This window comes from Bicyclus anynana, chromosome 5, assembly GCF_947172395.1.
Source record: "Bicyclus anynana chromosome 5, ilBicAnyn1.1, whole genome shotgun sequence".
NCBI lineage: Eukaryota > Metazoa > Arthropoda > Insecta > Lepidoptera > Nymphalidae > Bicyclus > Bicyclus anynana.
In genome coordinates, this window is record NC_069087.1 from 14,682,261 (window position 1) to 14,698,845 (window position 16,585).

Genomic DNA, 16,585 nt, shown 5'->3' on the forward strand with positions numbered 1-16,585 from the left:
CAGTTTGAGGTCATCCATGTAAAGCAAGTGGGATATGAGCTCACCACCCCTGCGAAGGCGAAAGCCTAGCCCTGAGTCCCTCAGTAAAGTACTGAGAGGATTAAGAGCTAGACAAAACCATAGAGGGCTCAAACTATCGCCCTGGAAAATACCTCGCCTAATCCCTATCAGTTCATTCGATTCAGAACACTCAGAAGCGCCTGGGTGACGAAGAACTATCATCCACTGTCTCATACATGACTCAAGAAAAGAGCATAGTGTTGTGTCGACCTTGTACAACCGCATGACCTCCATGAGCCATGAATGAGGCACTGAATCATAGGCCTTCTTGTAGTCTATCCAAGCAGCCGTGAGATTTTTTCTGTTTCGCCGAACCTGTTGGCAAATAGCAGTGTCTATGAGGAGAAGTTCCTTTGTACCACGAGACCGGGCCTTACATCCATTCTGTGTTGGGGCCAAAATATGATTTAATAACCAATGATTATGATTTAATTGACTTATTTATTAACCAATTAATACCTACTTATTTATAAAATAATTTCTTTACATAATTTTACTTAATATTTTGAATATAATATATGTACCTATAAGTGAATACGTGGTTACTCACAATGCATTCAGTTTTTTCGTACCTGTAAAATATTCTTTTAACTCCTCATTTTCTAGTTGATCTAATTTTTCAATATTGTATGGGTATTGATTAATAAGTTTTTCTTCCATTTTGAAATCGAAATAACATAAACACACAAGAACGATAAAGTTGGTTCTTTAGAATAATATTTTTGTTGATTTATCATTACTATCTTTTTATTAACATTACGATAAAATATGTGTTATATCTTTAAATATCTGATAAAATTAAGTTTAAAGTGCCCCTTACAAGATATTGTGATTATTGCATAATTTCTATGTATTACTAGCGGAGACTTGTGTCTTCGTCCGTGCGGATTTCGTTGTTTTAATATATTTTTTTTATTACCTCAGCAGGTTAATTCACCGTCATTGATGTATGCTAGTTGACTTAAATACGAATACGAGATTCTATGTAACAAATGTCATACGGTGTCTAGTGGATATCATACAGTAGGTAGATGATATAGATGATAAAGATGCTTGGAGGCCGTTGGATCAGCTTCCACCTTCACACAGGAAGTAAAACTATAAGAAATGTAAACAGTAATTGTTATCAATTGTAAATTATAATAGTGTATGACTTTTTCAAAAGAGCAACTGTTGAGTTTCTTGCCGGTATCTTCTCAGCAGAACCTGCCTTCCGAACCGGTGGTAGAATCTTTACAAATAGTCAACTGACGTGTCAAAAGTGCTTGTAAACTGAGCCTACTTGAAATAAATGATTTTTGATTTTTTTTTTTTTTGATATTTTACAATTGATTTGATGTATATTTTAATATGTTGATAATAAAGACCAAAATAGTGGACAGGTCAGCAGGTCTTTATATTACAATATTTATAGAACAAGAGCCCATGAAAGCCAGGCATATGTCATTTTAAGAAAGCTGATAGTTTTTATTTTTAAACTTTTAATTTCAAAAATTCGTGATTAGCAGTATTTTATGATCTGCTATATCCAAGGTACAATTTATCAAATTATACAAAATCATCTTGATTGGTTCAGAGGTTCAGCCATGAAAAGTCGCGACGCACTCGTCCGCCTGAGCCGTCATCTCTTCGTCGAAATATTCCCGCCATCCGCCTGACTTACCTGTATGACGTAAATAACCGACTTTTTAGTTATTAGAGACAAAAGAAATTAATTAATTATTATTATTTATTATATAAACTTCTATACTAATATTTATCCGACTTCAAAAAAAAGGAGGAGGTTATCAATTCGTCGGAATCTTTTTTTTTTTATAGAGGAAATATTATTTGATTATTTGCTTGCGTTGCTTGACTCTGAAACTACTGAACCGATTTAAAAAAATCTATCACTCTTGGGAAGCTAGACTATCTCCAGTGTTAACTCAATATTAATCGAACCAAATAGACTGCCCTTTGATTAGTTGTACCCAGTTATCCATTCTTATGAAAGACTAGCAGACGGTGCGCGGTTTCACCTGCGTGGTTCCCGTTCCCGTAGGGATATGGGGATAAAATATAGCCTATAGTACTCGTTGATAGTGTAGCTTCCCAACAGTGAAAGAGTTTTTGAAATCGGTTCAGTAGTTCCAGAGCCTATTCAAAACATATGTATAAAAAACAATCAAATCTTTCCTCTTTCTAATATTAGTATAGACTAGCAGAAGCCATGAGGTTTCGCCCGTTAGTTTCTGTATAAGTAAAGATACAAGTATAAATAAGAAAAGCTTGAATTGTTTCTACCTTCTCTCACAAAAGCACCTTCGATCGTAAACACACCACTTTGCTGCAAGCTCTCCATGTTGACAGATTTATTCTTCTTAAAGTTATCAAAGCTGAGATGGTCGACCAGTCTGCAAACTTGTTCGTCTGAAAGTGTTTTACCGAAGAAGTCCGCCACACGTCGTACTGCTCCTGGCAAATCCTGTGTAAAATCGTTAGTAACACTTTTTTTTTTTTATTCTATACAAGTTAGCCCTTGACTACAATCTCACCTGATGGTAAGTGATGATGCAGTCTAAGATGGAAGCGGGCTAACTTGTTAGGAGGAGGATGAAAATCCACACCCCTTTCGGTTTCTACAAGGCATCGTACCGGAACGCTAAATCGCTTGACGGTACGACTTTGCCGGTAGGGTGGTAACTAGCCACGGCCGAAGCCTCCCACCAGCCGGACCTGGACAAATTAAGAAAATCTCAATCTCCCCAGCCGGGGATCGAACCCAGGACCTCCGTTTTGTAAATCCACCGCGCATACCACTGCGCCACGGATGCCGTCAAACTATTGACATCAAGAGTATAAGAATGTGAGTAGAATTATCTATAGCTTGGCAAATTAGTTTGTAACTAATTAGCGACTAGAGGCCCATAATTAGCGACCAAGTCTCGGAACCATAGGTCATCACTGGCAACACGCACTGTGCGAAGACTTTTGTCTTCAGGCACTGAAGAATTTCGGACAAAAAGATTGTAGGAGAAACCAGGAAAAATGTTCGACGTACCTTGTATTGCTGGCGCTGTCGTCTTTCCGGGGTACCCCTCTGTTAGTAGATAGCTGCAGGCTTGGCAATTTCAAATAATGGCTGGCACGATAAGAATGACGAATGTAATATTTGAATCACTGTTCTTATTTAGAATGTAATGATACTATGAAGAACGCCGACTTGCCGCGTTGAGCGATTGAAGAAGAAGAAGGCTCTTGTCTGACAAGCGACAGCTGACAGCTGACAGCTGACAGCGTGTGAGGAGACGTCGGAACAAATTTCCTGATTTGTGTCATATAAGTTTCTATACATTGTCTATACTTGTGATGACACTATGAAATTGAAAAGTCTACGGAACATGCCGCCGACCTTAAAATAACCCAGCTTATTTTAAAGTGATAGATTGATACATACATAATGAATGATAGATACCTGATTAAGGAATGAATGATTATATAATATAATATGATAAAATGAATATGATAAAATAATATATAGTAAATGATAAAGTATTTAGATGCATGAAAATAAATTATTCGATGGGCAAGGGACAAACCTTGACCACAGATCGTTTGACTAAAGTATTACCCAAGCGTACAGTTACGACGCGCGTTACACCGTCGACGCCAGGGTGAAGTTGGTGTACACGTGCTAAACGCCATTGCAGTGGCGGTAGCGAGTTGTCAATCAACACTACTACGGAACCCTCACGGAGGGGTGAGTGCTTACTATCGTTGAACCATTTACCTCTTGGTTGTAGCTGCTGTAAGTATTCTACACTCCAGCGTTTCCAAAAATGCTGTACACTTTGTTGAAGCACTTGCCAACGAACAAGCCGTTTGGTGTTATTGTTAGAAAAATCGTATTCTGGAAGAGAGGTAAAGGGTTCTCCGATGAGAAAATGTGCTGGTGTCAGTGGCAACGGATCGGAAGGATCATTGCTTAACACACACAGGGGTCTTGAGTTTAGCACTGCCTCTATTTGGCATAAGAGTGTATTGAATTCGTCGTGTGATAAAGTAAGATTACCAATAACGCGATAAAGATGAGATTTCATACTTTTTACCGCGGCTTCAAATATACCTCCGAAATGCGAAGCATATGGAGGATTGAAATGCCATGTGATAGAAAGATCACTTAATTTTCGCTGAATATCGTCTTGATGAGATTGGTTTTGAAGATACTGGACGAGTTCCTTCAAATACCTGTCACAACCGACAAAATTTCTACCACAATCACTGTAGACATCAGTACAAATTCCGTGACGTGATATTAGACGACGTAAAGAATTAATAAATGAGGCAGTTGATAAATCAGGTACCAATTCTAGATGTACTGCTTTGGTGGACATGCACACAAAGACAGCAACATAGGATTTGTAAACACTAGCCCGACGCATTGGACTAGATTTTAAATAAAAATGACCGGCGAAATCCACAGCTACGTGTAGAAAAGGTCGAAGAGAACGTACTCTTGCGGCTGGAAGTTGAGCCATAATTGGTTGCAGTGCTGTAGGTCGAGTACGATAGCAACGTATGCAACGGCGTGTTCGCATGCGAATAGCATCTCGCGCTGATATAATCCAGTAATATTGAGAGAGTAAAAATTGTAAAGTTTGTGGTCCGACATGTAAATGAATTTTATGAAAGTGATCGATAAGCAAATTAGTAAAAACGTGTTTTTTAGGTAACAATATTTGATGTTTAGCATCATATGGAATTTTAGCGTTTTGAATTCGACCGCCGACCCTGAGAATTCCAGTAGTATCAAGAAATGGTTTTAGCTTTTGTAAACGATTAGAACAGTTTTTGTTATTTTTTATTTGTAATATATCATCTGAAAATTGATCATGTTGTACAAGTGAAATTACTCTGTGGAGAGCGAATTTGGTTTCGTGGACTGTAATTTGATCTGTAGAAAATGATTTACGACATTTATGATAAAATCGAAAGCACATAGAAACTACTCGCAGCAGCTTTGACAGGGATGAAAATTTTTCTATGAAATCTAAATCTTGAGGTTCCTTTTGGGACACGAAAGTGTGTTTGCGACGCTCTTCATTTGTTTGTAAGTCTATGTGAGAAACAGGCCAATCACGTTGTGAAAGTTTAAGCCACGATGGACCTGTGAACCATAGTTCTTGGTTCAACTGAGACGGCAGAACGCCTCGAGATGCTACATCGGCAGGGTTGTCTGCTGAACGAACATGTCGCCACTGTGAAGCCGGTACGCGACTTGTGATTTCTGTAACACGATTAGCGACGTATGTACGCCACTCATGAGATGGTGAACGAATCCATGCAAGAGAGATCGAAGAATCGCTCCAGGCATAGACATTTTGGAAAGGTAAAATAGTTCCATATGTTATGAGAACCTTTTCGATAAGTTTCGCAACAAGTACTGCACCACATAGTTCCAAACGGGGTAGAGAAATCCTTTTGAGTGGTGCGACTTTTGTTTTTGCAATAATAAGAAATGTGTGAATATTATCTGTGTGGTCCGTCACACGTAAATAAACACAACCAGCATATGCTTTTTCAGAGGAATCAGAAAAGCCATGAATTTGTACTTCCTTGTATGAAGGAAGAATATGGCGTGGTAAAGATATATTTTTGATAAGTGAGAACTCTGAAATAAAGTTAGCCCATAGCTCACAAATAGATTGGGGCGGTTGTTCATCCCATCCTACTCCAGATATCCAAAGTAGTTGGATTAAATGCTTTACAAGTAATGTTATAGGGGAAACAAAACCTAATGGATCGTAGATTTTAGAAATCTCAGAGAGCATAATGCGCTTGGTGCATTTAGGAGAAGGTATGTTAACATGATAAGAAAATGTATCTGTTTTAGGGTTCCATTGGAGTCCTAAGATTTTAACTGAGTTATCATCATCAATGCTAGATAAAATGAGTGCATCATCCTGATTAAGATCCTCTTTGCTAATAGAAGATAAGAACTCAGAATTATTGGAAGTCCATTTACGAAGTTCAAATGTTCCTGCTCTACAAAGACCAGTCAATTCACGTTGTAATTTCAAGGCATCTTCCAACGTAGCAGCTCCAGTAACAACGTCATCGACAAACACGTCATTTAACAACACTTGCGATGCAAGAGGAAAAACTGATGATTCGTCTAGAGCCAATTGACGAAGTGTTCGTAACGCAAGGAAAGGTGCCGATGCGACGCCGAAAGTTACAGTACATAAGCGATATTCTTGTATAGGATCATCTACTGAATTTCGCCAAAGAATCCGTTGAAAGTCACGATCTTCATTTCTAATTTGAATGTAACGATACATCATTTTGATGTCAGATGTGAACACAATGTTATGAAGACGATATTTTAAAAGAACTTGAACAATATCTTGTTGAAGCTTAGGTCCAATCAACAGATTATCATTGAGAGAATGACCAGAAGTGGTCTTACAAGATGCATCATACACAATTCTGACCTTTGTTGTGGTTGAAGATTGTTTAACAATTGGAAAATGTGGTATGTAATAACAATTTGCAGTTGAAGGATTTCGAACAAGTTCCATATGTCCCAAGTCTATGTATTCTTGGAGACATTTGATATAATCAGCTCGCAACGCATGATTATTTGAGAGTTTTGACTCAAGTCTATGAAGACGTGAAAGAGCAATTCCACGAGAATCACCAAGTGGAGGTGCATTTTCTTTGAATGGAAGAGACACAGTGTATTTACCGGTTGAGTCTCTAGAATAAGTGTTTTGATAAATTGATTCACATAGAACCTCGTCTTTAGTGAGAGGCTGAGTTTCAAGCACAGATTCACTTTCCCAAAACTTTTGGATTTGCATATCCAATTGATAAGTACTAACATTCACACAAACTTGTGAAGAAAACGTTGATGATATTCGACCGTTAAGTAAAAAACCGAAGATACTATTGATAGCAACAGGTGTACCTAAGGGCCCTTTGATAATATTATGAAGAAGTATACGATCAGTATAATCCGATCCTAACAGCAACTCTATAGGTCGAGATGAACGCAATTCAGGATCTGCTAACGGTAAATTTTGTAAATGAGTTATAGTTTCGAATGAACTAGGAATTGTAGGTACATAACTAGTAATTTTAGGTAAAATAAGCGCTTCGATATAAAGTTTAGGTTCGGATTTGTTGTACGGAGTTATCTCGCACATTACATAACCACGAGGTTGGTTATCCTTATCACCTATTCCTGTGACAGTTGCACTCGTAGAAGTGCGAAACCGTTGAAGACCAAGTCGTTGAACACAAGACTCGGTTATAAGAGTCGCCTGTGATCCCTGATCAATTAAAGCGCGGATGACATTCGACTGAGAATTAGAATTGATAGGTTTAATATTAATTAATGCAGTAGTAAGGAGGACAGTCGAAGAATTTAAAGTATTATTTGAAAATTGAGAAATTTCAGCAACTAAGATATGTGTAGGATTGTCATTGGTCTCGTGAAGTTTAGTGTGATGGCGCTGAGAACAAATTCTACAGTTGTAACGCGATGTACACGAGTCAGTGTCATGATTTTTGAAAAGACAGTTTGAACAAACTTTATTTTCTTTAATAAAACTTTTACGATCTTTTAAATCTAAATTATGAAATGATTCGCAATTATTTAATGTATGAGATTCATTACAGAAATAACAAGGTCTTTTTGAGTTTGACTTCGTAGAACTATGAAAACTAACGCTGTGCGCGGGAGGCTTTGTATACGAATTATTATTAATTTTAGAATTATAATGCGCGCGAGTGAATGTTGGAGGCGTAGAAGAGACGATTCGCTGTGATGAAATAGAATGAGCTGAGCCGCCGACCATGCGCGCTGCAGCAGCGGGTTGGCGTAAGTTGCCGGACGTAGTCGCGAGAGGTGCACTATCTTTGGCAGCCGACATTACTTCTAAAGCCGCTAATTCTTTTTCAAGAAAGTCAAGCAATTCGCTAACCGGTGGAACCTCGCTTGGCGTTTTTAAGGATAATTCAAAACGTCGACGAATACTAGATGGTATTTTCCGAAGTAAAATATTTAAAAGTGGAAAACTCCACTGTTGTACTGGAAAATCTAACGAATCTAAAGCAGTCAAATTCTCATGACAAATATTGATGATAGATTTTAAACTTTGTTTTAAGTTTTTATCATTAACTGGCTCAGCATCAAAAATTTTATCAAAGTGTTTTGTCGCGATGATTCTTTTATTTTGATAGCGGTTTATTAACACCGTCAAGGCGTTTTGATAATTTGAATCGGTCGCAGGAAAAGATTTTATTAAATTTAATGGTTCGTCACGCAACGACAATAATAAGTAACGAAAACGTTGAACATCTGACAAATCCTCGTTATCGTGGACTAAAGATTTGAACAAGTCATAAAATGCATTCCATTCAGTTACATCGCCTTTAAACGTTGGCAGCGAAATAGTAGGTAACTTTAATCTCGATGAAAGACTATGACATAAAGGTGTAGCTACATGAGCGGAGTTTTTTCTGATATTTATTTTTAAATTGTCCAATGCTATTTGAACCAGGTAATACAAATTATCAAATTTATCACGAATAGCCAAGTGGTCTTCTTGGTTAAACTCACCTTTTTTTGCAGTATGTTTTTCGATTTTACCTTGGATTGATTGAAATTGTTTCTTTATGTTATTTAATTCCCGAGATCGAACTCGAAACTCTGCTTCATTGTCTATGCAATCAGCCATGCGTTGGATACTATTTATACAAACGTCTCGTTCAAAGACTAATTGTATTAACTCCATATTTCAAAAATAAATATTTATAAATTGTTTAATTAGGTTGATATAGAAAAATAAGAACAAGAACGTAATGAATATTTATGTTTATTTGTCACAATTATGCTAAATATTTTATTAATTTGTGCGAAATATATATTCGATATAATATACCTACGATAATATCCTGTATGAAAAAATATCAAAAGGGTACGAATATCTAGAAAGAGATATAGATTTCAGATATGATAATAATCTGTACGAAGATACAGATATTATATAGCTCTGTACGAAAATACAGAAGCAATATAGGATATGACAGGAATCTGTACGAATATACAGATTCGATATCGCTCTGTACGAAAATACAAAAACGATATTAAATACGATAATAATTTGTATAAAATACAGATATGATATCGTTCTGCACGAAGATGCAGAAACGATGTCAGATTTGTGATACGATACGATATTTACCTACTCGTAAATTACGATTGGGTAAGAAATCGGCATGTAATGCCTGGGTATGAATGTAGTATTGCGAATTATGTGATAAATATTTGTACGAAAATACAAATATAATTTTGTGATATGATGTGCAATAATGTATGAGTACGTAAGCAACGCCGGAGTATGAAACTAGTATGTTAAATTGTAATTACGTGTTACAATACGAAATATTGCGAAATGTAATATTTATAAAATATATTATTATAATATATTCTTTACTCGGCATGTGTGACACCACCTTTATGACACGACGCTAGCGGTCGAAAAGTGTACCCGCGTCGTGGTAAAAAGTTATTGAAAATTTGGAAATACGTAATGTTAAGGTTAAATATTGTTTGAATTAGTTAGAATATAGATTAAAAACACTGTACGCATAGGTATTTTCAAGAAATAATACGTAATAATTAAAATTAAAGAATAAATATGATCGGAATGCGGGTAGGTAGTCACTTGAAAGATACGAATTGGATACGAAATATTAAGAATTTATGTAAAAATATAGTGCCAACACAAGTATTTAAAAGCCATGGTAATTTTGATCCGGCTCGTAGGAATTTATGTAGGAGAAACCAGGAAAAATGTTCGACGTACCTTGTATTGCTGGCGCTGTCGTCTTTCCGGGGTACCCCTCTGTTAGTAGATAGCTGCAGGCTTGGCAATTTCAAATAATGGCTGGCACGATAAGAATGACGAATGTAATATTTGAATCACTGTTCTTATTTAGAATGTAATGATACTATGAAGAACGCCGACTTGCCGCGTTGAGCGATTGAAGAAGAAGAAGGCTCTTGTCTGACAAGCGACAGCTGACAGCTGACAGCTGACAGCGTGTGAGGAGACGTCGGAACAAATTTCCTGATTTGTGTCATATAAGTTTCTATACATTGTCTATACTTGTGATGACACTATGAAATTGAAAAGTCTACGGAACAAAGATGTCGCGAAGTTTCCCGAATGCAGCCCAGCCAAGTTGGATTCGACGGTACACCTCTTTCTCGAAATTAGACCTACCTAACTGGATCATATGTCCTAGGTATATGTATTCGTCTACAATTTCGAGTGCAGCGTTCTCAACTATAACTGGGTGGAGCGATACATGAGCATTACACATTATTTTTGTTTTGCCCATGTTCATTTTTAGGCCCACCTGTTGAGAAACGCTGCTGAGGTCATTGAGCATGGTACTAAGGTCATCCAGAGTCTGTGCCATGATGACTACATCATCCGCGAACCGCAGTTGAGTGATGTACTCGCCATTGATGTTGATGCCAAGTCCGCCCCAGTCCAGAAGCTTAAAGACGTCTTCCAATGCAGCGGTAAATAGCTTCGGAAAGATCACATCTCCCTGACGCACTCCTCGCTGCAACTGGATTGGCCTCGTAGTCTGATCCTGAATACGGACTGACATAGTGGCGTTTTCGTACAAGCACTTCAACGCTTGGATATACCTGTAATCAATTCGGCATTTCTGCAATGACCTTAGCACAGCCCAGGTTTCCACCGAATCAAAGGCTTTCTCATAGTCCACAAACGTAAGCATAGTGGCTGGTTATACTCGTGGGTCTTCTGTATAACCTGCCGCAGCGTATGGATGTGGTCTATGGTACTAAAGCCTTTTCGGAAACCGGCTTGTTCAGGAGGCTGGAAGTCGTCGAACCTATTAGCGAGACGATTCGTAATGACTCTCGAGAACAATTTGTAAACATGGCTTAGCAGCGAGATGGGTCTGTAATTCTTCAGCAAGGTGTTGTCACCTTTTTTGAAGAACAGAACCTCCACGCTCCTATGCCACGCCTCAGGCGTTGTGCCCTCGTGAATGACGGAATTGAACAATCGCTGAAGGACTTTAAGTATCGGTTTTCCACCCGCTTTCAGGAGTTCTGCTGTGATTCCGTCCTCACCTGGCGCCTTATTGTTCTTCAGTTGTTTGAGAGCCACACTAATCTCGTATAGGCTGACGTCCGGGATATCTTCGGTATAGTGTCGGGTCAACTTGGCTCTGGGGTCTTTAGCCAAGTTGTCAACAGGCTGCTGAGTAGTCGTGTATAGCTGTCCATAGAACTTCTCGACCTCACTTAATAACTCGGGCTTGGAAGAAATCAGATTACCGTGCTCGGTCTTCAAACGCGTCAGCTGCCTCTGTCCAATAGACAGATCTCTGGCGGAAACTTTTGAGCCGCGATTATTTTCAATTGCATTTTTTATACGCTCGGTATTGAAGTTTCGCAAGTCGCTGGTTTGCGACTTAGAGATCTGTCTACTGATTTGTCGGTATTTTGACGCATCTGCTGAAGACTGCAATCTCATTTCTTGCCTTTCTTCCATGAGTTTAAATGTATGGTCTGAGAACTTTTTGGTTCTTTTCGTACGGTGGGTCTTATAGAACTTAGACCCAACGGAATGGACAGTTTCCACGAACCTGTTGTTCAGATCGTCCACAGTTTCGCAATTTGCTAGGCAATCAAAGCGGTTCTGCAGTTCTAGTTGAAAGGACTCGGGGTTTTGGATATGGGCACGAGTAGGTCGGAGCGTAGACTTCACCAGTCGATACCGTTCCAGCTGAACGTTGATATTCAACGTGCCTCTTAAATTTAAAATCCCCCATCACAACATTGTAAAAAGAGTTTGAGGCATATATGGCTTTAGAAATATCCTCATACAATACCTCTACCTCCTCGTCGGGATGTGTCGAGGTCGGTGCGTAAACCTGTATAACCTTCAACGAATACCGTTTGGTAATTCGGAGGACCAGGAACGCTACCCTGCTCGACACACTCTCGACTTTTACAACATTGTTCACGAGGTACTTGTGAACGATAAATTCGACACCACCGCTGGGACTGTTGGTCGCCCTCCCGGTAGTAGAGCATGTTGCCGGATTCAAGGATTATCGAGCCCTCCCCCTCTCTTCGGACTTCAGACAATCCTATGACATCCCAGTGCAACTTGCTCATAGCTTCTTCCAGCTCGATGACCTTTTCGTCGGACCTCAAAGTGCGTGCGTTGTATGTTGCCAGGTCTAGTCGTCGGGGTTGGCAGCGGAATCTCTGCCGGAGATTCTTAACACCCCTTGCCCCGCCGTTACCGTAACCGCTGCCAGAGCCAGGAATAGCGGGGCTGCCGGGGACTAGGGGCTGTGTTTTATTTGTTCGGTCCATACAAAGTTTTGCCCGATACTGACCACGCTGGGCATGCGGGTTGGTCAGCGCAGTGCTAGATTATTCGCGCCGATGTCGCTGCTGCCCGACACCGGCCTAAGGCATTTCATAATCTAGCCTTTGGGAATAGATATACCGCCATTCGTCGGTCGCCAGAGCCTCGTCGGTCCATCTGCAGGGTGCACCACGAGCAGGTGAGGTTGGCAATTGGGGAGACAGACTGGTACTAGCCTCCCCCTTACACCCCGGAATATAGGTGCTATAATATTATAATTATCTAACTATAATTGTCGGAGCTATAATGTTATTTAATCTAACGTATAATTTATTAAGATATATTTTTTTAAAACATGTTTGTAATGATAGCGTAGGTAGTGCACTGAATAGATTAGGTATTCTCCTCTTTGCAATGACCTGTCTATAGATATTATATTTATATATGATATTCGATATATATGATATTCGACTAGAAGTCCAGGTCACTACTTATGATACCTACAGGCTATAGCAAACTATCCCAATCAAAAAATCCATGGATCAATGGATAATTTATAAAATCCTCCATTTTATAAGATTGGTTAAGGTAGGTAAGGTAGTTTATTTTCTTTATAAAGCTGTTATAATACGCAACATAATTTGAAAATTGCCTGATAGGTAAACCTAGTAGTAGGTACTTCTATCATTGACTAATTGCTTACCTTAGTGACTTCCTCGTAAATTAAAAATAACATATTTGGATGTTTTCTTTTTTTCCACGCTTCTAGCACGTGTTCAAAATAGGGAGTCCAAAACACTAGAACAATGAAAAAACTAAATTATATGAAAAATTAACAAAAATAAAAAATCGATAACAAAAGCAAATAAATCTCTTATGGCTTCATAAGAAGGCTCAGTTTCTTTTGAACTATCTCTGTGTGATAGAATCACTTATGAGAAGATTCGCAGAAGAAGTAAAGCTACCGACACAAAGTACAAAGAGTCACAAAGCTGAAGTCACAACGGCCGATGGACGTTATAGTCTCAAAGTGCTGGGGAACCCACAATAGAAAGATCAGTGTTATACCTCCACTAACTGGACTGAAAATGTCGAGCCGGTTACAGAGCCGCTGACAGCCAGGCTCAAAACAGTGGTGCTAGGTGAACGTCAATGATGTTGATAATAATGATATGTTTAATGTACTTTACAAAAACTATGAAATTAATAATGACAAATTGACGATCAGATCAGCTGATCGGCATCGCATAGACGCTCTCGAGATGTGGTACTAGAGAAGAATTCTCCGTATTCCGTGGACAGCACATGTATTGGTGCTAAACAACTTAACATCTCGAAGAGACTGTCCACCGCCTATCTTCAGAGGATCCTCGAATACTTCGGCCATAGAAGAGAAGGAGACTAGACTTCCTTAGATAAATTAGTGATAACTGGCAAAGTGGAAGGAGACTTTGAGGACGTAGCCCACGTATAGGTCAGACCAAATCCGCGCCTCTCTCGACACCAAGGTACACGAGGCCAAAATAGCCGAGACATATGGCGCGACATCGTCAAGAAGTAAGCTTGTGTTATTTATATATCACTCATCATATCACATATCACGACCCTCTATGAGAAGGAATATGACGCAAGAAGGAGGAATGATGGCAATGAACGATGAAGTGAATGGGTGTAAGTTTTGCATGCCAGTATATGGCGAATTGTATAACGAACTTTAAGATTTATTGTCACAACCAGCTAATGTAACTACATAAACAATCTGCAATTAAATAAATTGAAATTGTGTCGTAAAACTGATCTCTACAAGACAAACAAATATACAACGTCATCTTACTATTATTCGAAATGAAGTAATTCCAAAATGGTTTAAATTCTTGATCAGGTTTCATCATTTTAATCAACTTATGATGATGGTAGTAAGAAACAGCAACATCTCTTGGGTCACGCATCATGTATACAACCTATAAAAGAAAATAGTTTACTTATAAGTAAAGATTGGATTATGTTATTGTAATCAAAGGTCATGACATATTTTAACCTATTAACAAAAGTAGGAGGAGGTTCTCGAGGAGTACGACGCGTATGTTTTTTTTAATGTTTGTTACCTCATAACTTCGTTTTATTAACTGATTTTGATTTTTTTTTTGTTTGAAGGAGATTCCAGACTGGCCTCATTTAATTTTAATGAAAATCAAAATGTCGGTTCCATTTTTATGTCAAAAAGATTATGAAACAAAAAAAAATACATACAGCCGAACGCTTAACCTCCTTCTTTTTGGAAGTTAGTCAATAAGTTTGTGTACCTTAGAATTTTCCAATAGTGATGGTGGCAGTAACGATAAAGGTGCATGGCTTTTGATGAATCTCGGCGAGGGCATTTCTGTTATATTTTCAATAGTTTTTGTCGTTAAGCGATTCTTCACGACGTCTTCGTTATCTTCTGATACCTTCACGCTAACAAACGCGGACGCTCTGCAAATACGGGATCATAATCAATCTATCTTTTTCTTAATTTGAATCACATTTATGAAAATTGGACAACTTACTCTAGAAATGGAAATCTTTTATTGAGAATAGTTGACGCAGCGGTCTTATAATCTAAATTGTTGCATATCAACCATACTAATTCTTGGGTCAAAGTTGTTCCTGAAAAATTAGAGGTTGTTAACTATTAATTAACATTACAGATAAATGAACATCACTTTATATTTTATTAAAAGTCAACACTGTTTGTAGCTCTGTTAAAAAATTAAAAAGAAATAGAAATCCATTTTGTATTAATATGTTTTATCTTTTGTACAGATTTCTTCTCTTGAATCCATCGATATTAGTATAATGATTATTTTTCGGCCGATGCTTGAATCCAAGACTTAATTTCTACAAACTTTGTTTGGACTATTAAACAAAATACAGTTACATATTATCTTTGATTAGCATATTATACTGCTTATGATAAATAAAATTAATCGGGTTAGACTATAATCAAATATTGTCTTGTCATTGTTATAGGATTATTAAATTGATTGTAATGATTTATAGTGATTACCTGATTTAGGGTAAGTAATAACGAAAGTGTCTTCAGGTTTCGGTGGTAAGTTGTAAATAGCCTCGGCTACCGACGCATACTTTTTCATGATGAAGTATTTTTTGGGGCCGATCCGGATAAACTCCGTCTTGTAACCTATATATAGATTAAGCATTAATATTGTAATTATTAAATGCCTATAATCAGATTAAGCATTAACATATATGTAATTATTGAATGTAGGTATTGAATGACATCTGTTATTTTTTTATGAAAAAGGTAAAAAAACTTTATTTAAAACTAGTAGAACCTCGCGGTTTCCCCCGCGTATTTTCCACTTCCGTGGAAATATGAGGATAAATTAATATTGCCTTAAACAACTTCGGAAAGAGAGTTATTTAAATTATTATGCTTTAAAACTAACGATGATGACAATGCCATAAACTCGATCGTAGGTATTTTTATTATAGTAGGTATTAAGATTTAGTAAGGGGCCCCTGTAGTCCGACTCGTATATTTGATACGGCTGATACTAGCTACGTCCCTGTTTCCATAAGTAAAAGATTTTTCAAAATAAGTTCACTATATTATCCAGAGCTTACCTGTTACCCCCTGCCACCTCACAACCTTTACTTACAATATTAGAATGGACAATGTAACTACTCGTATATTTACCTCGTATATTTTCCGATATCTCCTCATTTTCTTTTGGATCCAGCTGTTCAATTACAAACGGAAAATCTTTGATACAATTTTCGTCCATCGCGAAAGTTGGAATCTCTTTATTTACAATCCAGCTACTCAACACAGCAGTTTGGTTAAAACTGAGCATTCCAAAACCGCTGCAGTACTACAAAGTATAAGGTAAATATCGTTCTAATTCGCTTTATTTTATCTTATTTTTCATCCACATTTAAATGCCACAATAAAACAATTCAATCGTGGTATTACTCGAGAGTACTTGCAAGCAAGAGTTGCATAATATATTTGCAAGCAAAAGTTGCATATTATGTTATCATTGATAACAAATCTACCAAAATATATCTGTCAAGATGCTAAACGCAAGTTTATTCTTATCACAATT

The 16,585-nt window shown here is 37.8% G+C and overlaps 1 protein-coding gene across 1 annotated transcript; it reads right to left on the reverse strand.

Moving 5' to 3' along the window:
* Positions 1-596: 596 nt before the first annotated feature.
* On the reverse strand, positions 597-16,302 carry LOC112043378 (luciferin sulfotransferase). The gene is made up of 8 exons (XM_024078779.2): positions 16,177-16,302; positions 15,523-15,657; positions 15,023-15,122; positions 14,780-14,948; positions 14,311-14,437; positions 13,180-13,274; positions 2,344-2,524; positions 597-1,723 (listed from the first exon to the last, which is right to left on the reverse strand). Exons 1-8 carry the CDS (start codon positions 16,262-16,264, stop codon positions 1,641-1,643), a joined length of 978 nt encoding a protein of 325 aa, XP_023934547.2. The 5' UTR covers positions 16,265-16,302; the 3' UTR covers positions 597-1,640.
* Positions 16,303-16,585: the final 283 nt, after the last annotated feature.

What these genes read in the sequence shown, in the direction of transcription:
- LOC112043378 (XM_024078779.2), bottom strand. Translation starts at nt 16,264, where the DNA reads ATGGACGAAAATTGTATCAAAGATTTTCCGTTTGTAATTGAACAGCTG. An exon ending in GATATCGGAAAATATACGAG is followed by an intron (nt 15,658 to 16,176) that starts GTAAATATACGA and finishes ATCTATATATAG; the next exon opens with GTTACAAGACGGAGTTTATC. An exon ending in CACTATTGGAAAATTCTAAG is followed by an intron (nt 14,438 to 14,779) that starts GTACACAAACTT and finishes TTTCTTTTATAG; the next exon opens with GTTGTATACATGATGCGTGA.